This window comes from Styela clava, chromosome 4, assembly GCF_964204865.1.
Source record: "Styela clava chromosome 4, kaStyClav1.hap1.2, whole genome shotgun sequence".
NCBI classification, from domain to species: domain Eukaryota; kingdom Metazoa; phylum Chordata; class Ascidiacea; order Stolidobranchia; family Styelidae; genus Styela; species Styela clava.
In genome coordinates this window covers 5248254-5269679 of record NC_135253.1, presented here as the reverse complement: position 1 = coordinate 5269679, position 21426 = coordinate 5248254, and the positions used below count along the sequence as shown (strand labels likewise).

Sequence of the window (21426 nt, the reverse complement as noted above, 5' to 3'; positions counted from 1 at the left end):
TTTTAAAAACGTATTAAGACATACTCTCCGAAGAAGGCTCCACATAAGAAGTAATTTTAGAGTTCCTATGATTCCAAATACTGTGATCGTTTCGATCTGGCATAGCCTACTAAATTTATAATTACTATTTCTTTTATTTTAGGTTTGTATCAAGCTTGGTTGGAAGCCAAAATTTGGTAGATTTGATATCTTACCTTTGGTACTGCAAGCTAATGGAGAAGATCCTGATATATACGAAATTCCACCGGACTTGGCTCTTGAAGTAAAATTGCGTCATCCCAGGTAGGTTTATCGCATTGAGTTATTGATTTGTACTATTAGAAATCGTATCTTAACACCTTGGCATATACTATAACACTTCGTATAAAATTGACATGGGCAAACTACGGCCCGCGGGCCAAATCCGGCCCGTTGGCTAATTCGATCTGGCCCGCCTGATGCTGCCACAACCAAACTAAAACCAAATTGGGATGTTTTAGCTAAAAATAGCTCAAAGAATTTGTTGAGATTGCGATTAAATTTAGTTCTGGCACAAGGCTTATTGTTTTCCACTTTTGCTTTCATAACAATGTAAATATTGTTCATAAAAGGGAACTTTTGACGTCACGCATGGCCCTCCAGTCTATGTAGGCAAAATTTGGCCCCTGGTTTAAAAAACTTGCCCGCCCCTCGTGTAAATCCTTGGCAATTTTACGTTGTATATTATTTCGTTGGGTACAGATGTCTTGCAACCTGTAAACTGTAAATAAAATAAAATTTGGGAAATTGTGATGCAAGACCTTTTAACTACTTAATATATATATATATATCCGCAATCCGTGTATATACGGATCTACTGACGCGTACAGATACAAAAAGGAAAAGTTAGGTGCACGCTACTGAAGTAAACTTTGTATATAATTTTCTTTGTGCTTTTGTTACTTCTATTACCTTGCTTCCCAGATCTACAGCGGAAATAAAAAAAAATTCATATCTTTACTTTATCTATAACAAGGTTCAAATGGTTTGAAGAACTTGGATACAAATGGTGTGCAGTTCCTGCTGTCTCAAATGTTTTGCTGGACATTGGTGGTCTTGAATTTCCTGCCGCACCATTTAACGGTTGGTTTATGGGAACAGAAATAGCGAGAGATCTTTGTGATGTTGCTCGGTACAACGTACTGCAGGTGGGAAGATATAAGTTATAAGTTACCACGAGATTCTAGTTTTATACATCGTTTTGCTGATAGCTTGGCTTCTCTCGGAACCAGGCACCATCTGATCTGAAACTTATAAAACGCTTTCAAGATTTTTTCAAATCTAAACAAAATAATTTCATACAAGGAGCGCGCGTAATTTGTTTTGTACTATTAAAATCTTCGTGTCTTCTCCGGATGATTTCTGTGAGTAGTAAAACCGGGACATGTGGTACAAGTGTTACAAGTGGTGAACGATAATTTTAAGACACCCTCTCAATCCGCCTATGACCTCAATTATGAATGAATCGACATTGTCCCTTTTTAGAATACAGCAACAAAAACAGTATACATTGTATTGTTTGAACTATTCAGTAATATTTACATTTGTGTTTCAGGATGTAGCAGAAAAGATGAATTTAGATACAAGGAACACGTCATCGTTGTGGAAGGATATTGCATTGGTGGAATTCAACGTTGCCGTTTTACATAGTTACCAGGTATATAATTCATCGCATCACTTTTTCAAAACGGTTATACATTGTCATTGTTTGTTATACATTGCTTCGCCTAATCGTATTGCTCTGTTCGTCTCCACTTTTGTTAATTATAATACCAAAATACCTTTATGAAATAATAATTATAAAACAAACGAAATACTTCACTTTCATAACGAAATATGCAATTACGGCGATCGTACTTCGTGCATTGTCTAACCCTCAGATTCAAAATGCAAAAATAGCGGTTTACTTGTAAATTGGATCAACCTATTTACTCAATCTAATGGCATTTTAATTACCATTTCCAGGTAAAGGGCTACTTTCCTCCTTTCATACTAAAATAATTTCACGATCGACCAGAAAGGTTAATGCGTGCCTTCGTGAGATTATCGTCTTTCAAAATATAAATCTATTTCATTTAGCAGAGTGTGATTTAGAGATTTTTGTAGTACCCATTATCTAGTTCTCATATTTGGTTGAGGTTTATTTTCGATTCAGAAACAACTTAACTTTACAATTCGAGAATTGGAATTTTTAATTAGGAACCTCGTTACGAAGTCACGAACTGATTTTTAATTTAAAATGTGTGGCATTTCGATCGCTTCTAAAACCTGATTTATTATGATATAGTTACCTAGATGTCGTGCAATCACCCTTTTCGTCAATTCTCCCGGTTTTCTCTCGCTTGTTTACACCGATGGAGTATACGTAATTCAATGATGCCAGATTTATCCACATGAAGTGTACTAATTTTAACTCGGAAATAATAGAAGTCGGTATATCGTTACTTCGCCTTAGTGACCTAAACGCAATTTATGATCGGTTTGCGCAATCAAAACAAAGTTGTTCATTATACTTTGCCAGGCATGGTCAATTGATAAAATGCGCATTTGGTATTATTTCGTTCATGGCCGATGATAACTAATCATGTTTAATGCCAAGATTACAGTCTTCGACTCAAAGTCGTTACAGGTGTTACAGAGCATTGTTTAACGCAATCCGTTGAAGACGCACTGGGAGAGTGCGTCACTGCGCGGTTTGTCAATTACGCACGCAATTTGGTCACGCAAGACGAGGCGACGGGAAACGTTTTATTTTCGGGTAACAATATAGCCCCCATCGCGGTGGGAAAATCCTCTTCGTTCTAACAATGGTTCCCGACACATAGTGTTTATGATGCCGACGTTTCAATTTCAATGCATGGATATGTACTGTTCTATTATTGTGCCGTCACTAATTTCTTGATCTGTTTTCGTATGTTAATAGTAGGGAAGGTTAAGTTATTTTCCCACCTTTATCTTGTCATCTTGAAGACACCATATCCTAACATAACTTATCCTGGCATATGTATTGAGTAACATTAGATGTTGGTGGTGCAACAGGACCCGTTAATACTCTCGGCATTTTTCGATCTGAGTGTAACTTGTTTAACCTCTTACATCTTGGAGAAGATTATTAGCTTGTGCTGCGCAATGAACTAGTTACCTGTATTATGAATTAACATTCAATATGACATTTATTTTTATAATTTAGAGTGACAGAGTTACGATAATGGATCATCATTCTGCGACACAGTCGTTCATGAAGCATTACGCCAATGAATTGAAGCTACGTGGCGGTTGCCCTGGTGATTGGGTCTGGTTAACCCCGCCCATTTCTGGAAGCATTACTCCCATATTCCACCAGGAAGTTTTGAACTATATTCTTCATCCGTCTTGTAAATATCAGGTATGGGGTATTAGGTGCATTTAACACCATTTTTCATTTAGGCTAGATATGTGGAATCATCTAGCGAACAACTTTTTAAATAAAACACTGATTTTATTCGATGGGCATTACATGCCTCATGTAGATGCCGTTCCAAAATTAAAATTACCGTCCATTTGGCAGCCCAATAGCCTTCTATGGACGGGGCTATCATTTTACAAATGTTAAAAATATTGAGTGCAAGCCAAGATAAAAGGTTGATAAATTAATTCGAAGGTCTGGCACTTAGCCGAGTATCAATTTATATTAAAAATCTTCCAGCCAGGTCCGAAATTAAATTACATGGTCGCACGCATAGGACTAACGACTTGATTTCTACACTAATGTCGATTGGCATTACCAATGACTAACGGATCGATAAAAATATTTAACAAATGTTGTAAATTATGCGCTCATTTGCATATATATTTCTCGCATGTATATCTCTCACATCCCCAAAGGTTTTAGGTAATTAATGAGTTGGATTCACTCTTTGGTCATCGTAATTATAAATCAGAATCTCGAGTTGTTACCTGGATGCGTATGGCCCGCGGTTGCCACCACGTAGAGAGAGTATCATGAAATCGGGTTCACAAAATATAGCGGCCTTTCTTGTCAGAATATACAAGGATAGGATTTTTTCCCCCTACGCAAGCCACAGTCGGTCGTCCAGTTACAAGTATGTCGTCTATGGGAATATTTAACCACTTCTTCAATTTATTGAATTAATACGTACTCCTATACCCGGTCCTTAGACTTGCATAGAAATTGTTCGGAATCAACATATAAGCGTCTTGCAAGCACGCGGCATGCAATGGTTAAATGAAAGTTATCTTATAAGCAGACAACACAATTTTACCGGTTACCGGTTTAGCGTGTTATACAGGTACGAATTGATCTCATAAGTTCATAAAAAAACGGGAATGAAAATATTATGCCTTATTCCAAATATACTTCGAAGTATGAACCAGCTGTGTATATGCTAAGCACGATCTCACCGTGTATGTTTTGCCTTATATGGCACGTATATAAATGTGATAATTTTTATAGCCTGATCCATGGAAATATCATGTGTGGAAGGGAAAAGTCAACAAAGTAAAGAAAGCCATCAGATTCAAAGAGCTTGCAAAGTGAGTCGTTTTAATAAAAATACCTTTCAAATTTATCTTTGATTGGGAACATATGTCGTACTGCTATGTAAACAGATTAACATTTAAAATTCACCTCGAAGCTCGAAGATTTTTTTTTTAAATTAGGTATGGAAGAAATACCCAAAAGTGTCTTTTTATTTGCTGTTTTTCATTTTAATTAGATGCAAAGCTGTTCCGTACATTTGTAGTTTCAGTATCTCTTGGCATATTAGTTGTCGCTCGCAATCTTACTCGAAGATGAGTCTCCTTTACTTCTGAGTTAGTGCGTATGACCTTGCAATATGTGATATGATATGTGTATTGTGTGCAATGTCCATGCAACTTATACGGTATAAAATTGCATATTAATATTTGATGTGTACTCGAATTCACTGATATTTTTTAAATTCCCAATGATAAGAAATCGGAAACAAAATTCGCTAAACTGCATATTGAATAACTGGTACTCCCGAAGGAACAAATACTACGGGAGTCATCTGGCTAGTCCCCGAACTCGTAATATAACTAAAATTGAAATAAATGCGCCATGTTTATACTCGTTCGAAACTATTTCGTGACTCGTAATATCTGTTACTATTCAATATTTCCATATACTCCAGTTATGATACATTTTCTTGATACTTATTTCAGGTCCGTGCTAATTATGTCATCCATGATGGGAAAGGCAATGGCGAATCGTGTGAAAGCAACAATTTTGTATGCTTCTGAAACAGGAAAATCATTGGAATATGCGAAGACTTTGTGTGACATTTTCAACCATGCTTTTGCTGCAAAGGTATCTATCTGAATATATAAAACCAAGATTAGAATAGTTGGAATGGGGATTGCGCCATGTGGGCCGTGAAAACCGCTTTGTTATTCGAAATTCCTTTATGGTCAGTGTAAAATCAATTTAGAAAGTCTCCATTTAAGTCTTTGATGCGGAAATGGACATTCCACTTGTAGAGAAGGCTGAAAATGTATAAATAATTTAGTTCTTCAAAATTGGATACATTTGTGATTCAATAAAAAAAAGCTTTTTTCGAAAATTCTGATAATTGAAATTGGATTTTTTTTTAAATGGAACATTAATGCAGAGAAATAATCCTTAATTATTATACTAAAAACTGCAATATGAATTTTAATTTTATTAAAACAAGGGACCTCCTGAAGTATGCGCACCAAGATGGCGCACAACCTGAACTCAGGTTGTGTACCAGGTTAGGGTTCAGGTTATGCGACATCTTGGTGCGCATACTTCAGGAGTACCAAAACAAGTTTACTCCGGGGTTGAGTTAAATTACAAATTGCTCATTAAATACGTTGAAACATTGAAAATTTTGTTGGCAAACTTTTTGACGTATCCTAATAAATGTATTTTCTTACGCGGCGTCCCTATCCTGTAGATATTTTGTAGTCCGGTTTGATATTAGAGACTTGACAAATCCTCAAATTCTCTCTCAATAATCAGTAAAAACTTGGCATAAGTGAAAACTTGTCTATATCACCTACACTTGGAAAAATTGACAAACGTGTAGTTTAGTGGTTCTCAAATCCTCATGATACCATCCGCCCGCAAATACTTTCAACACATGTCCCCTGCTTTTCAATAAAAATACCCAATTTTAACGCATCTTCATTGGGGATTTAATCAATGCAACCCATTAAATAAATAAAAAGACAAGTAATACAGCAAGACAGTTTGAGGAACCCTGGCCCAGTTGTTACAAAGACTCAAACTTTTTTTTCTAATAGGTTGTCTGCATGGACGATTATGATATTGTACACTTGGAACATGAAACTCTTTTGTTGGTTGTCACAAGTACTTTTGGAAACGGGGATCCCCCTGAAAATGGAGTAGTAAGTTACAAAAGTTTGAATATTTTTATTTATAATTCGTAAAAATCGCTCATATTATAAGAAAATATTCATTCCAAGTTAGTATATGAGATCAAAACTGTTGTGGAAGCATCAATATTGAAATTGGTTAGTTTTATGTTGATTTTCCAGCATAAATACCAAAACTATGATATGGGGGAATATTGCACAAGAACGTGGCATAGTATCAAGATATAGGTTTAGATTTTGAAAAAATTAAAATTTTGTTCAAAACCTATTACTAATTTTTTATTTATTGCAGCTTTTGTAACAATATTATTTTTTATTTCAGAATCTAGGCCAGACACTAGTGGAGCTATCAAAACCAGAAGAAAGCCAGTAAGTTATTTGATAAATATATTTAGTTGCACATCAGATATTTCATATACTGTATGAGGTAAATAAAACGATTTTCTTAGACTGTATAGTTGACCCACCATTTATTTTTAATATTATCATTCAACATCTGTAGTTTGCTATCACTACAATAGTCTTAGTCCTTGCTAAAATGCTCTAACGGGCCAGAAGTCATTACTTTTCATAGGAATGGGTCATGTAATAATGTTATCGGCTTTTCTCTCTTAGGAAAAAACCTTGGCCTATTTTTCTCAACCGTATTTAATGTCAAAAGATATTTAATTAACCAGGAAACCACGAATGCAACGACTTCTCAAACGCTCTTCCACCGCTCCGTACGTCAGTGACCAATTGAGTGAAAAATAATTGTTTGTGTTTTGATTTTTGCAAACTTGTTATTTTATTTAAAGCTAATTCAGAACAAATATGCAATTTGGTGGTTTTGATTTTTTTTATTTTAGTATATTTTCTATGGTTTAATTTATTTGGTGATTTATTTTTTGATAAAGTGTTTTCGAATTTGTTTGAGCTTGATTTTACATAATTGTTACATTTTTCATCGAATTAGGCTCTGCAGAAGTTAATTCTACCTCTTCGAAAACTAGTTTTATGTTGTAACGGTTGTAATTGATGCATTATACTGAAAATTTGTATAATGCAATTAAATATCAATTGATTTAGTTCTTTTATTATCTGTTGTAGATTTAAATAGGTAAATAGAAGAGATTTTGTTAACCTGTATCTAAATGTACATAATATTACTTTTTGAAAGATGTTGAGATCACAGGGATAAGGTTTTGTGTGCATATACCCAATATCTGAAAATGATATATGCACTATGCCAACCTGACAAATTCCATTTCTATTTGGTCGGCAAATGTAACTTGAACAGAGGCTTCCTGGAAGCATAGGTGTTGACACATTCCAGTAGAATTGAAGTATCGCTCAAGTTTTTGTCATATCGACAAAATCACTGAAATCAAGCAATTCTGATTCTAATTACAGATTGTTTCGATTATCGATTAATAAAGTTTTTGCTATTTCCCATTGATTATAAAACAATTGCCAAATGAAGGTTTAGATTTACTGCCACCCAACAATGTTATAAATTTGTTAGTAAATAAGACTGATTAACTTTCTATGGCGAATCACTTCTGAACGTGTACATATTCTAATATAGAATATAAAATTATTTTATAATAGGTAATGTCAAACATAACAATTTATAGTAATATTCATATAGACATATACATTGATCTTTTCGTTCTGAAATCTACAATGTAAAATGCAAATACTTTCAAAATTATTTGAAATTCGATTCTTTCCAGTCATATTTTATATAATTATCAATACTGAGAAATTATCATCAGGAAGTCAAAAACAGATATTTTCACGTTAAATATTAATTGGTCTAATAGTTCAGAAAATTCAAATTTATGTTCAAGTATTTAATTTAGAGAGTCTTTTCCTTTTTTTCTCCGTATTTGATTATTTTTTAAAAAACTTCAGTTTTCATTTCTTTTTATTCTTTTATTTCAGAGACAATTTGGGAACTGACAAAACGAGATTCACCAGTATTCACAATGTAACACCTTCTGTAAGACGTCGATCATCAGTTGCAATGGAACCGATTGATCTCCCCGATATTGGTGAAGCTACCGGTCTTCTTGCTAATTTACGGTGAGCAATGCTGTTGGTTGGTTGTAAATTACTTTTACTTTTTCAATTGAAATTTAGCTTAGGCCGTTATCTTGCAGCGTAAATGACAACTTTATCAGGAACCGAGTATTTGAATTTTTAAAACTTTACATTGGAATTGTGTTCTTTGGGGATTATGATGATAAATAACTCTTGATTGGTTTTCATTTTTCAACATTTCTGCGTTGTCAAAGTTTATCTTTTCATTTTTGTTATTCAATATCATACCACAGAAGCGATGTCTCAAAAATACCATTTACCAAGGGTACATGTAGTACTGGTGGTACATGTGGTACAATTAGTGTATGTGGTACAAGTGGTACATTTAGTAAAATTGATATATGGGGTGCAAGTGGTATATGTGATACAATTGGTATATGGGATACAAGTGGTACATTTAGTACAAATGGTTAATAATGTGGTACAAGGGGTAGCAAGCGATGGTCATTTTTATACATTTACCTGGTACACAATTACATTTAACCAATTGTTCCACAGATTTGCAGTATTTGGTCTTGGATCGAGAGCTTACCCACATTTTTGTGCATTTGCTCACGCTATCGACACTTTACTCGGAGAACTGAGTGGAGATAGATTGCTTGAAATTGGAGAAGGCGACGAATTATGCGGACAAGAAGAGAGTTTCAGAAATTGGGCTAAGAAAGTTTTTCAAGTAAGAGAACTACTCCAAAATAGTCAAAAATGAAAAAAAAAACTTTATGAAAAAAACTTCACTTTATGGATTGTTATTTTTTTAGATTGCTTGTGAAACATTCTGCGTTGGTGAAGATGTCTCTGTGGAAGCTGCAAGTGCGTCATTAGCTGGTCAAGACAGGAGTTGGAGTCCAAATAAATTCCGGATAGCTGTTGATCCGGAAGATGTTGAGGAACCAGCGTTGTTGGAAGGTATTTTAAGGATGAAATTAGATCACATAATTTTGACGAATGGAACATCATGCAATTAAAAAAAAATTCTAGGGCTCTCCAACTTTCATAAGAAAAAGGTTTCCGGCTGTAAATTGAAGAAGCGAACAAACTTGCAATCTGGAGAACAGGAGTGAGTAACCATATTTCATATCAATTTAATTATTGGCTATACTTTCTAAATAATAACATTAACGGAACAAATTGAATTAATCACATTTGCCTCGTTTTCTGTCGGATTCAGATTCCTATATTTAATTTATATCATAGAGGAATCGATGTACAAATTGATTTAAATGTAAATAAAGGCATAGAAATAATAAAGAGATAATACATAACGAGAAAAAAAGCGTACATGCGTACATGTACAAGGAATTAAAGTAAGCAGAAATACAGATTATAATGATAATATCGCTTAATAATATGACTAGGCATATTATAAACGCAACTCAATGTCGAAAAACTCTAGCTGTAGGCCGATAAACACAGATGTTAGGAACCGCCTGGGCGCGGTTTGAAGAAGACTTTTTTCTATGCAAGTTATATAAAAAAAAAATCGAAATAGCATCAGTTGGTGACCAGGCGAAAAAAAAACGATACCACACGATATGTAAATGAAGTATTAACCTAATGCCGCACCTGTATCGGTACGGTAGTAGGACGGTAGGCATGGGTTAGGGGTAGTGCTGGGCATCGAATCGAATAGTAAATTATTCGAATCGGTTCAAAGCTAAATTTCGAATCGCCGCCATCTTATTTTTTCTTTCACCCAATGATCTAGGTGAATTCCTCATTTTTTGTTCATTGAAGTCATAATTTTTTAACGCAATTCTAACGTATAACATTATTTCTGTACTGAGTTATTGATAAAACGTGTTTGTTATTGTGTGTGAACGCTCAGTAATCCAACTGAGTGATGTATTCTATGTCTTCAATAATTCTGTGGCAAGAGGACCTATTACTCTAGAAAAGTCGCTTACAATTATATTGTCCCAAGTATTCGAGATTCGATTCGATTCGAAAAAATTATTCGATTCGATTCTGAAATCACAGGGTATTCAAAAATGCCCAGCCCTATATAGTTAGTTGACATGAGGTATACACTACTACAACTATGATAGATCGGGCATAGATTGCTAACGATTCTGGTCCCAACTTGTACCAGAAGACTATTTAGATTACCGGACCAAGTTGGTTCTTATTAAACTGCTGAATGCAATGTATTTATATACCGAAACAAGAGAGCTATGCTCAAATATATGGGCACGTAGCGCCACCCAATGGCAATAATTTTGATGACGTCATAGCGAAAAAAAAGTAATAGCCTTCTGAAGAAAAATTTTATCTTCAACCACTGAAAATTTCCAAGCAATTGGTCCAGTATTCGAAGAGAAAAGCGATTTTTTAAAAATGATGGAGACAAATAACAATAACAACAAAATTTTGAAACGATCGTTATGTCCACTAAACGTGTCCAAAAAAGACTAAAGTTTATTTATTAATTGATAACACTATTTATACGATATTTTCTTTTTCAGTCGCGGCACCATCCTTGTTGAATTCGATTCTTCAAGTTCTTCTGAAATCAAATATCTACCAGGCGATCACATCGGAATATACCCCTGTAACCAAACTGAAATTGTTGACCGTATGTTATATTGCTAAACTATTTATATTTCAATGAAAAAGTTTACCATATTTGTGCTTATTTTATTGTTAATCTTCTCAGGGATTCTAGAGAGACTTCACGATAAAGTGGATGAAAAAGCATTGATTCAACTACAGATATTTGAACAACGAACGACGCCTCTTGGTAACAATTTGCTAGAAATGTTTATTTTATTTTTTTTATACGACGCGCAGTTAAACGCTTTTTGCACTTAACAAGGCTACGCACATTCTGTTACTGATATGATATGTGGGGAGCTACCTTATTTTTTGAGGAACCGAAATCTTTCCGGTTCGGCATCGTCTACCCAATTGATTACACACTGAGTGATGTGTTTAAGATTTAACCACTGGGCCATCACCGATTCTTCAATAGCAAATAGTGTCACTTAAACACTAACAGTGATAGTTTTTCTATTTTGAGTTAGGGTTCGTAACCATGTTTGAGTAACTCCTATGAATTTTCATTGTTTATTACTGCATCAGTTCAAGGTTGTAAATATTAAATTGTTGAAAATATTCGGAATTTTTTCATCTCTTTTCAGGTGTTATTAGCAACTGGCTGCCAGACAAACGTCTTCCTGCCTGTACATTGAGAACTGCATTCGAGCGTTATTTCGACATTACAACTTGTCCTACTCCACAACTATTGAAAATATTTGCCGATTGCGCTGCAGATGACAAAGAGAAAGCAAGACTGCTAGAGCTTTCAGAGGTTGGAATTTTTTCTTTTTCATACGAACAATAGTTCAAACTAATAGTTCTTGAATCAATCAAGTTATTGAACGTACCGAGTTCATCATAGTATCCGGATTATATTTTTCAAATCTGATCAATCGATACATATACAGATATTCGAAAATGAGGTTTCGCCAAAGGATTATCTTAAACATAAAACGTAATCCTCACCTAATTGTTGCCGGATTGGTACTTTGAACCTCAAATTCGTACGCGCCTTTTGTCAGGCCACCGAATATAATATTTACATACAAATCTCCTATCTACTCTTAGCACAAACACATGTCTGGAAAGCATGTGCATAATAAGGTATAATTAATAATTAAATTATTATGCCTATGCTTTATTGTTATATCATTGCAAGTATTTATTCAAACCTTAAAAAGCTGGTGTTGTATATAATGGTAAAGGTTTACCATTCGTTTGTTTAATTGAAGAAAATTTTTAAGTTCATATTGCTGCGTCCTCCTTTCTGCTGACTTTACACAGAATAGTGGAGATGTGAGTGATAAATTTTGTGTGTCAATTTTGTGTGACTTGCTTTCTGTGATCAAGTATTCTATGACACATTGTATAGCACCAGCTAGACCAGGAGGGAGCAAGGTTTTTGAACCAGGGGCCAAAAATTTTGCCCACCTAGTCTGGCGGACCATGTAAGTGTAACGTAAAAGTTAAATATTATGAACAATATTTTCAGTGTTACAAAGCAAAGATGGAAAACAATAGTCTCGTGCCCAAATCGAAATTTAAACGCAATCTCAACAAAATGTTTGAGCTATTTTTAGCTAAAACATAAAAATTTGATTTAAGTTTGGTTGTGACAGCATCAGGCGGGTCAGATTGAATTACCCAACGGGCCAGAGATGGTCCGCGGGCAGTACTTTGCCTATGTCTGAGCTAGACTAATATACCGTTTTAGTGCTTGGTGATATGATGATGATTACCTCTTGCACGACATGGGCGATTTAAAGTTTTTAATAACAAATAAATGATAGAACGCAACGTATTAGTCTAATAAACCTTGGCCCCCCCCCCCACACACAAAAAAAAATTGTTTGGTACATTTAAACAAAAAGTTGAGTATTATATCTGTCCTAAACCGGTACTTACCATGAAACCACTTCTATATGTTCATCACTAACCAATCATCCAAGATTTAATATATATCCCAACCCAGAAAATTGATGCATGTGTGGTGGTACTAGTGTTTCTAGCGTGGTGCAAGTGCGATAAGTGTAGTACAAGTGGAGCGAGTAGAGACTCTTCTTTCAGAAAGCTTGCATCAGTATTCATGACAAAATATCACCACACAAATCCATCTTGAACATGTAACCTCGACTTGGACTGGTAATCCAATGCGCAATAGTTCGCTTGAATATTTAATCGGACTACGTAATCGAATATAGCCTATTTTTTGCCTGGGATACACATTGGGTATTTATCTATTATGTAATAACAGTTAGCCATGTATATCCTCATTATACATTGCAGTATAAATTTAGTGCATTTTCGTGGAGTGTATGAACATGTATATTTACCTCACTATCACAAAATATGCCTGATGTAGCAAACTTAATACACATACCTGGTATAGTATTATTCACACAAATGTACAGTTTTGTATGGTTTTAAAAAAAGCGTTTTCTAAGAGCGTCAAATATACGTGTATATTTATCAACTGCAACGTTGAATGGTGGACAACGTGTACACAACTATTTGCTAGTTTAAAATTTAATTGTGAGTGCTTCAGAATGAATGTCTCAAAAATGTTGTGCCACACTTTAACACACTTGTTCTACATTTCTCCCATTTGTTTCACACTTGTACCAGACTTCTACAACTTGTTTCACATTCCTCCCACTTGTTAACAAACTTCTAACTGTTCTACATCTTTCTGACTCGTTCCGCACTCCAGTTTTTCCGCACTGCTTCAACTTGTTCCACACTTTTCCCGCTTTTACCACACTTGTTCCACACTTTTCCCACAATTAGCTTGTTACTTCATTGTGATCTATGCTCATTTACTTCATTTCATTCTAATTAGGTAACCTATGTCCGCGAAAATAAAATATTTTCTATGAACCACGCTTCTCTGATTGCTACATAACAACCTTTTTAATTATAATTCAGGGAAAGTCCGAATACGAAGAATGGAAGTTTCATTTTCTTCCAAACTTGGCAGAAGTTTTAGCGGAATTTCCTTCGGTGCGAGTAGAAGCATCTCTTCTCTTGAGTCAACTCAGTCCTTTGCAATGTAGATATTATTCAATAAGTAGTTCTACTGATGTATATCCAAACGAAGTTCATTGCACAGTTGCTATTGTTAGCTACAATACCCAAGGTAAGAAAAATTGTATGTATTACTGTATTGACTGTATTATCAAATACAGAAAGAGCTTAAAAACTCGTAATAGAACTAAAATAAGGAAAATCGGGAAAAAATTATGGCCTACCCTAACTACGGGAGTACCCCAAAATGTCCAACAAATGTGGATTGGACAAGAATGGATAAAATTTGTTCTTTCAAAGCATGTTATTAATTCTTTGATAAACATTAAAAATATCGGTTAGAGATGTAGTTTAATATTTTGACGTCATCGTCGAATTCAAAAACCACAACTGCAAGAGAAGAAATTCGTAGTTGACTGTTTAAACGCTAGAATAGTCGAAGAGTCTTAAAAGCTGATTTTCAGTGAAATAAATGTCATTCTATCACATCTCAGGGGGATCGGGAACAAAACGTCACGGTGTATGTTCGTCTTATTTGAATAGAATGGAACTTGGATCGGATATTTGCTGCTTTATAAGGCCGTAAGTGTTATTCTGATAACATTATTCATGATGTGGTCCTAGTAGATTTATGTTCTATATTCTGTCTTTTGCAGAGCCACAAGCTTCCATCTTCCGAAAAATTCTTCTGCCCCATGTTTATTGATTGGTCCGGGAACAGGAATCGCTCCATTCAGAAGTTTCTGGCAACAAAGGATGTACGACATTAAACAAGGTAAAGTTTGCCATTTAATCAATCTTTCAGTTAAACTTTTGCAATAAATTAAATAAATCATCTGAATAACTAACTGTCTGGATTATATAACTCAAAAATCTAATATTTTTGCAGGAAAACAAGTCGGAGAAGTTGCTTTACTTTTCGGTTGTCGTCACCCAGATCGAGATCATTTATATAAGGATGAAATACAGGAGGCTAAGAATTGTGGAGCTATCACTGAATACCATACGGCTTTTTCGAGACTTCCGGGACAACCTAAAGTTGGTTTGGTTTTTGACAATCTACGTAAAAAATAATACTCAATATACTTGTTACTACGCATGTATATAATGAATTCAATTTACGATACATGTGTGGCAAAGTCTCTGACAATGCTAGACCATTGCGCCAAGGTTATCATATTATGTTTTTAGTGCATCCCGGCGTTTTTTAGGCCGTTAATGGCTTGTAAATAAAATGATAAAATATTTTCTTGTTTACAGCAATATGTTCAGCATGTTTTGAAAGAACAATTAGCTGATCTAGCATACGACTGGCTTTTAAAGAACAGCGGACACGTCTACATATGTGGTGACGTCACAATGGCTGATGACGTCAACAATGCACTAATGGAAGTTTTGGAAAAGAAAGCAAACATTAGCAAAAAGGAAGCTAGAGAACATGTGACTAAAATGAAGGTGAGATACCGTATGTTTATTCGGATTTTCAACATTTCATGTGGCAAATGACGACCATGTTGGTACCCTTCACTAAATGATGTATTTGGATAAGCTAATCTAGTTTTCCCATATGGAAAATCTGTTTGCTATAAACATTTGCAAAACACATAAAATGGTAGGGTCAAAGATCATCACTGACAGAGTGTGTAAGGCATGGGGGTGCACTTGATTGGGTACTCCTGTAGAATAAAATTATGGCCTAACCCTAACCTGGTACACATACTACGTTCCGGTGTCCGCCATCTTAGTTCACATACTACGGGAGTACCCTGGATTGTGCCCACAATATGTACCTGAATATGAGCTGCCTTCCGACTTTAGCAATGTAAAACCCACAACAACGAGACTTAAAGATGATCTTCTCAACTACCAGTTGGATTCGAGTTATACTTACTCTTTAACCTTCATTTAACCTTTGTTTTATAATTTTGTGAAAAAAAAATGCGATATTTCGAAGTATTATTGATGTTCAGGAGCAAGGTTTATATCATGAGGATATTTTTGGCGTCACCTTGAGGACGTACGAAGTAAACAAGAGCGTGCGTCAGCGCCACGTCACTTCGAAAAAGAAATAAAAGCGTAAGAAGTTGCATGGAAGCAATGGACATAGAATATAATTATTAAGCAATAGAAATAGATCAACATGCATGTGATTGTGCTAGTGTAATTATCTAATCACTTCACAAAATTACAAATAACGTGCGATGCAAACAGCTCGATTATAACCTTTAACGCTATGAAGACACAATGTCTTTAAACCTGACATGGGCGAACTACGGCCCGCGGGTCAAATCTGGTCCGTTGGGTACTTCAATCTGGCCCACCAGATGCTGCCACAATCAAACCAAAGGCAAATTTTGATGTTTTAGCCAAAAATAGCCCAAGCAATTTGTTGAGATTATGATTAAATTTTGTTTTGGCACGAGGCTTATCGTTTTCCACTTTGCTTTTGTAACACTGTAAATATTGTTCATAAAATGAAACTTTTTACGTCACACTTACGTGGCCCGCCAGTCTGAGTGGGCAAATTTTTTGGCCCCTGGCTTTAAACCCTCTTTTGCCCAAGACCTATCTTCTACACTTCTTTCTATTGTAGTAAGTTTAATATACCCAATCGGGTAGTAGAAATAATTTGCTTTTTAATACTTCTTTTTCCACACATTCTGCTTAATTAATCTTATATTGATTTGTTCTTTCGCATATTTATTGACTTTCACATTAGAGCGATTACGACTTTCCTTAGCAATGTTAATGAATATCCGCATGTTCGATTTCCGTGGGAATATTTACATACAAGAGGCCTATTTTCATTACCTACTTGGAATACTGAACGGGCTGTATGTATGGTTTACTGTATGGTTCGCCTACATTTAAAAAAAATTTCCCACAGGTTAAATATATGAATCCTATCCCAGCGGTTCCCACTGGTACGCCCCGAAAATTTAAATGCGGAACCGAGTTCAGCGAACATGAGTGATTTTTGTCAAAGGAAAATAATACATAGATGAAGAAAAAAAGTTGCTGTTTAGCCTATATTCTCTAGGCTAGGCCTACATGTTTACAAACTATAAAAGGAATAAAGTACACATTAACGATCTCAAAATTGGATTTTTATAGGCTGCAATTTTTTTCGTGTAAGTGCGCCATTAGTTTTTTCCCTGAACGCGCACGAACAAAAAGTTTGGAACCGTTGTCCTATTTTATTTAACATTAAGCGGAAAGCGTTATGGCGGTATCAATGACCATTGTGAACTATCTATTCGTTGGTCTTAGATTCGACGTGTCATGTAATTTGCATGTTCCAAGCGAATGCATACATATAACAATAGACAGTAATTTCTTACATTTAAATGTTCTGTTGAGATGCTGTTTACCAGATATGTGTTTGTTTATTATTACGTTCATGTATTGTTGCATTCAAGCATATTTGTTTCTTCGTTTGGTACGAACTTTTCCGTTTGTATTTGTCTGTTTTGTTGGTGAAATTTATTGAATGGTTATTTGCGTGAGTCATGTTCGGAAACTTGGGCAGCGCATTTTGACTGCGAGTCGGAATTCGATGTATTGAGAACGTTTTTTACTTGCAAAATATTTTTCTATAATAATAGTTCAATTCTTTCCAACCATATGGAATATCACAAACATTAGTTAGTATATTGTTGAATAAAATGTTTCATACATCGCAATCTACTTTACACTAACATCGGATGCTTCTATGTTATATATTTTATTTCAATCGATTGTTCGATCACAAATACGAACGTTCTGCTTGTACCACTTAATTCTATTCTCTTTAGTATCATTTCAACGTTTTATGTTAAAAGTTAACTAAAATTCTTAAAATCCGATGATTTTTCTGCATATTGGGGAAGTCATCGTGTTTTTTTATATTCATAAAAAAATGTTTCTGCTTGAAAAAGTATGAAAAATCTGAAAATTCTGTTACCCCTGATGCCCGGATTGACAAATATTTCAGTAGGAATGCTGCAGTACAAAGTTTGAGAAGGGTTTCCTCATTTCCCTTTCGTTTTGATAATTGTAGTTATGTATATTTTTGTTATTTTTACAGATGGGATTGTATCTTCACGAGGATGTTTTCGGATACACTCGTTACACTCCCAAATCCAGAGTGATTTTGAAGGCTCAACCATGGTGAGGGCAACGACGAATACATCATAACAACATTGGTGGTTTATTATGCAGTATCATTCGCTCTGCCTATTCATCAACTTTTGATTTTCTAAGAACTTGAATATATATATCGTCAATTAACCCCAGTTGATCAATGCCACATATTTTACGCTGTTTACAGACTTTTCTTTCTCTATTTTCTTTATTAGAATTTAATATTATTATATATAGTTGACATTCGTTGCATTTTTTGATCATCGACTCACTGCATCTGCTTTTTTGAATCTTAAAACCACTCCGCCCACCTACAGAAAACCACTGACTCCGTTCCAAGCGTGATCCCTTTGTTTCGACTTATTCCTGGAATAGAGATGTCGGTACATAATGGGCTAGAGTGGTCAGTTGATTTAATATAATATGTAAATGAGCAATGCCGGTGACTTTGTGTGTTATATTTATTTTAATGTGATACTAAAAATTATTATTTTATTTATCGAAACAGTTTAGTATAGTTCTAAATTGTAAGTTTACATATAGCACGATATGTGTACCATTCTCAACTTTAAATATTGTGTATAAAAGTGTTTTCACATTGAATAGTGAGGAATTGCAGTAGTATATCTACGTAATTATGATGGGAACATTCTCTAATATTCACAGTTATAAATCTTTTCACTGCGTGATTTATGAAACTGTATCGTATCAAAACATAGTACAAATTTGGTTTAAGTCAATTCCATGATGCTCAACTGTTTTGAAGTTGGATAATTAACCTATTTTTTGCGCCCTATCCATTGTTGATATTTCTATCAAATTAATCTGATTTTTGTAATTGCTAGTCTGAATTTCTAAATCGTATAATTGCTTTGATGATTTCCCTTTTGATGCAGTCGTATGAAGCGTGAGGTTTCTGATTTTGCACAGCCCTATTTTGAATGGGATCTGTTCATGCCACTTACATGTTTACTTTAACTTACAATTCTTCATTACTAAAAGCTGCTTTCTATTTTATGAGGCCAGAATCCGTATTGTTCAATAAAAGTACAGTTAAAGCCACTTGGTTTTGTCTCTGTTGGTATTGGCTGAGTCACAGGCTATTTTTATGGTAAGTTAGAGGATTAGATTCAGAGTCCAGTCAAGTTGTAAAGTGTAAACAAATAGGCAAGTCAAGCAAGCTGCGATGCATTTAAATCAAAGCGGGATAGAGGCAAGAACGCCGAACTAAATGTAGCGACAGCGCCGGATTAACCATTAAACAATATAAGCACGTGCATAGGGCATCAAGCAAAGAGGGACACCACAGAAATTTTAGAGCAGAATTTTATATAGTTTATCGGTGTTTATTAAAATATTACGAGTTCACCAGACGACTCAAACTTCAAAATGTTCGCTTATTTTTCGTCTCCAAGTATCATATTAACCTTCTTTATTAAAAATAAACACTGAAACCCATTTATTTGACACGAAATGGGCCTATGAGTCGTTTTCTTGAATTGTTGTTGTTTTTTCTTTCTAGCATTTTCCTTGTTGCTGCATTTTTGTTTTAAAAAAATTCTTTTATTTTCAACAAGAGAGTTACGCCCAAATATATGAACACGTCTGTTCGCAGTACGGTACGGTTTACCTTCTGGGGAAATATTTTATCTTCAACCACTGAAAATTTCAAAGCAATTGGTCCAGTATTCGAAGAGAAAAGCGTTTTTTTAATATTTCCACTAGGTGTGTTATTTTGTGTCAAACAACAGGAACAACATAATATTGAAACGATCGTTATGTCCACTACGTGTCCAACAATTGGACCAATGAACTATTTACACTATGTGGCGGTTCCATGATCGCATTTCAACGATCTAGTGGTCAGCGTAGTCGGGAGTTTTTTGATAAGGTAGACCAGGGTGGCCCAAACCCTGTCATGCTGATACATTCCGTGCGGCTCACAGAACAATTTTAGCGTATATTTGTATCTAATGGAGGAACGTTTTTGAGTGTTTTTTAGCTATTCCAACTGGGGTTAGGATCCCGAGATTCAACCCCTTTTTTCTAACGCTTTGTACCTTTATTTTAGTAAAATCACTGCTCTGTTTTTAAGCGTCGGCCACGTGACAGTAGTGACGAAACGCAGAGCCGACTTAACGCCGCGCAATCCATTTTTCTTTAGCAAGGTCCCGAAATACCAACTTAGACGGACTTGGTTGGTATTTGACGATGGCACTAAGCTTGCTCACGCTGCAAGTTTTCAAACTACTCAATATAACAATTCGTAATAAAATGAGTGTCGCAAGAAGGGTGACATAAAGAAAACACGGCGGAAACTAAACGTATTTCCTTGCCCATCACACAGTGTCTGGTTTGATTTCAAGTAATATCTGCCACGAAAGAATATAATTTGAAGCTGCATTAAACGTGAGATGCGCAAAATACAACGGTCATTCTCGGGAATTAACTTTAAAATAACTGAAGGCTTTATATATATTCTTTAAAAGAACGCCCCCAATGCAACATAATAATAGTCTGATTAGAACGGTAAACTCTCGTTGTTTATTAATTTTAAAGTAAGCAAACTCGCGATATTTCGATCACTTTTGGGTTTTCTCCGACTTTCGGCCCGCGAGACCTCCTCAAAAGTTTTGCGGTCATTCAACCTAGCAACCTTACACCACCCTGAGGTAAACTACTAGGTACCGGTAAAATTTCAAACTACAGTTGTGACTTGTATCCTTTGGTATTTTGATTCACGTTGAGACTGGAGGCACGAATCTTTATTGTCACACTCCCTCAGGATTAGGGCTCAACCGAGCCAACCTGAGGGGGCATCAAAGTCTTTAGTGCTTAGGGCACCAAAGGGGCTTAATCCGATCCTGTGTAGCGGAAATACGCTTTTGTGGTTTCTTCAGCAAGAATAATCAGAGACGTTAAATCGTAGTAGTATATATTTACGGTTAAATGACTACGGTGTCATGTTCCAGTTGTGATAATGAGATATTATTTCCGAATACAATTTAAAGTAAAAAAAAATTATCATTAACTTTAATCGGTAGGGGCGGAGAAGACTACAAGTCCAACCAAAACAAGAGAGCTACGCACAAATATATGGACACGTTAGAACAGAGCGAATCAGTCCTTACCGGTACCTTTGACGCTACCGGTACCGGTACCGGTACCCTCAGAAAAGTTCTGAATTTCCAGTAGCAAGAATTTTGCAGAATCAAAACGTACAGCCAGTCACGACACTGACTAAAATCCGTGTTCCCATGG

The 21426-nt window shown here is 35.3% G+C and overlaps 1 protein-coding gene across 3 annotated transcripts in view; it reads left to right on the top strand.

Moving 5' to 3' along the window:
* LOC120325991 (nitric oxide synthase 1-like) overlaps window positions 1-19227 on the top strand; it is a 35579-nt gene extending 16352 nt beyond the window's left edge. Inside the window, exons 10-32 of one of the 3 annotated variants that reach the window (XM_039392182.2) lie at window positions 143-282; window positions 995-1166; window positions 1574-1675; window positions 3209-3403; window positions 4472-4551; window positions 5203-5347; window positions 6307-6411; window positions 6722-6768; window positions 7077-7121; window positions 8326-8466; window positions 8983-9157; window positions 9243-9390; window positions 9463-9541; window positions 10947-11056; window positions 11138-11221; window positions 11622-11791; window positions 13945-14155; window positions 14538-14625; window positions 14700-14818; window positions 14933-15081; window positions 15304-15498; window positions 16014-16119; window positions 18110-19227. In XM_039392182.2, the coding sequence (XP_039248116.2) occupies window positions 143-282; window positions 995-1166; window positions 1574-1675; window positions 3209-3403; window positions 4472-4551; window positions 5203-5347; window positions 6307-6411; window positions 6722-6768; window positions 7077-7121; window positions 8326-8466; window positions 8983-9157; window positions 9243-9390; window positions 9463-9541; window positions 10947-11056; window positions 11138-11221; window positions 11622-11791; window positions 13945-14155; window positions 14538-14625; window positions 14700-14818; window positions 14933-15081; window positions 15304-15498; window positions 16014-16115 (2802 nt within the window). In that variant the 3' untranslated portion in view covers window positions 16116-16119; window positions 18110-19227. The remainder of the gene's footprint in view (window positions 1-142; window positions 283-994; window positions 1167-1573; window positions 1676-3208; window positions 3404-4471; window positions 4552-5202; window positions 5348-6306; window positions 6412-6721; window positions 6769-7076; window positions 7122-8325; window positions 8467-8982; window positions 9158-9242; window positions 9391-9462; window positions 9542-10946; window positions 11057-11137; window positions 11222-11621; window positions 11792-13944; window positions 14156-14537; window positions 14626-14699; window positions 14819-14932; window positions 15082-15303; window positions 15499-16013; window positions 16120-18109) is intronic. The other 2 variants (XM_039392184.2, XM_039392183.2) reach the window with 2 other exon arrangements.
* The last annotated feature ends 2199 nt before the right edge of the window (window positions 19228-21426 follow it).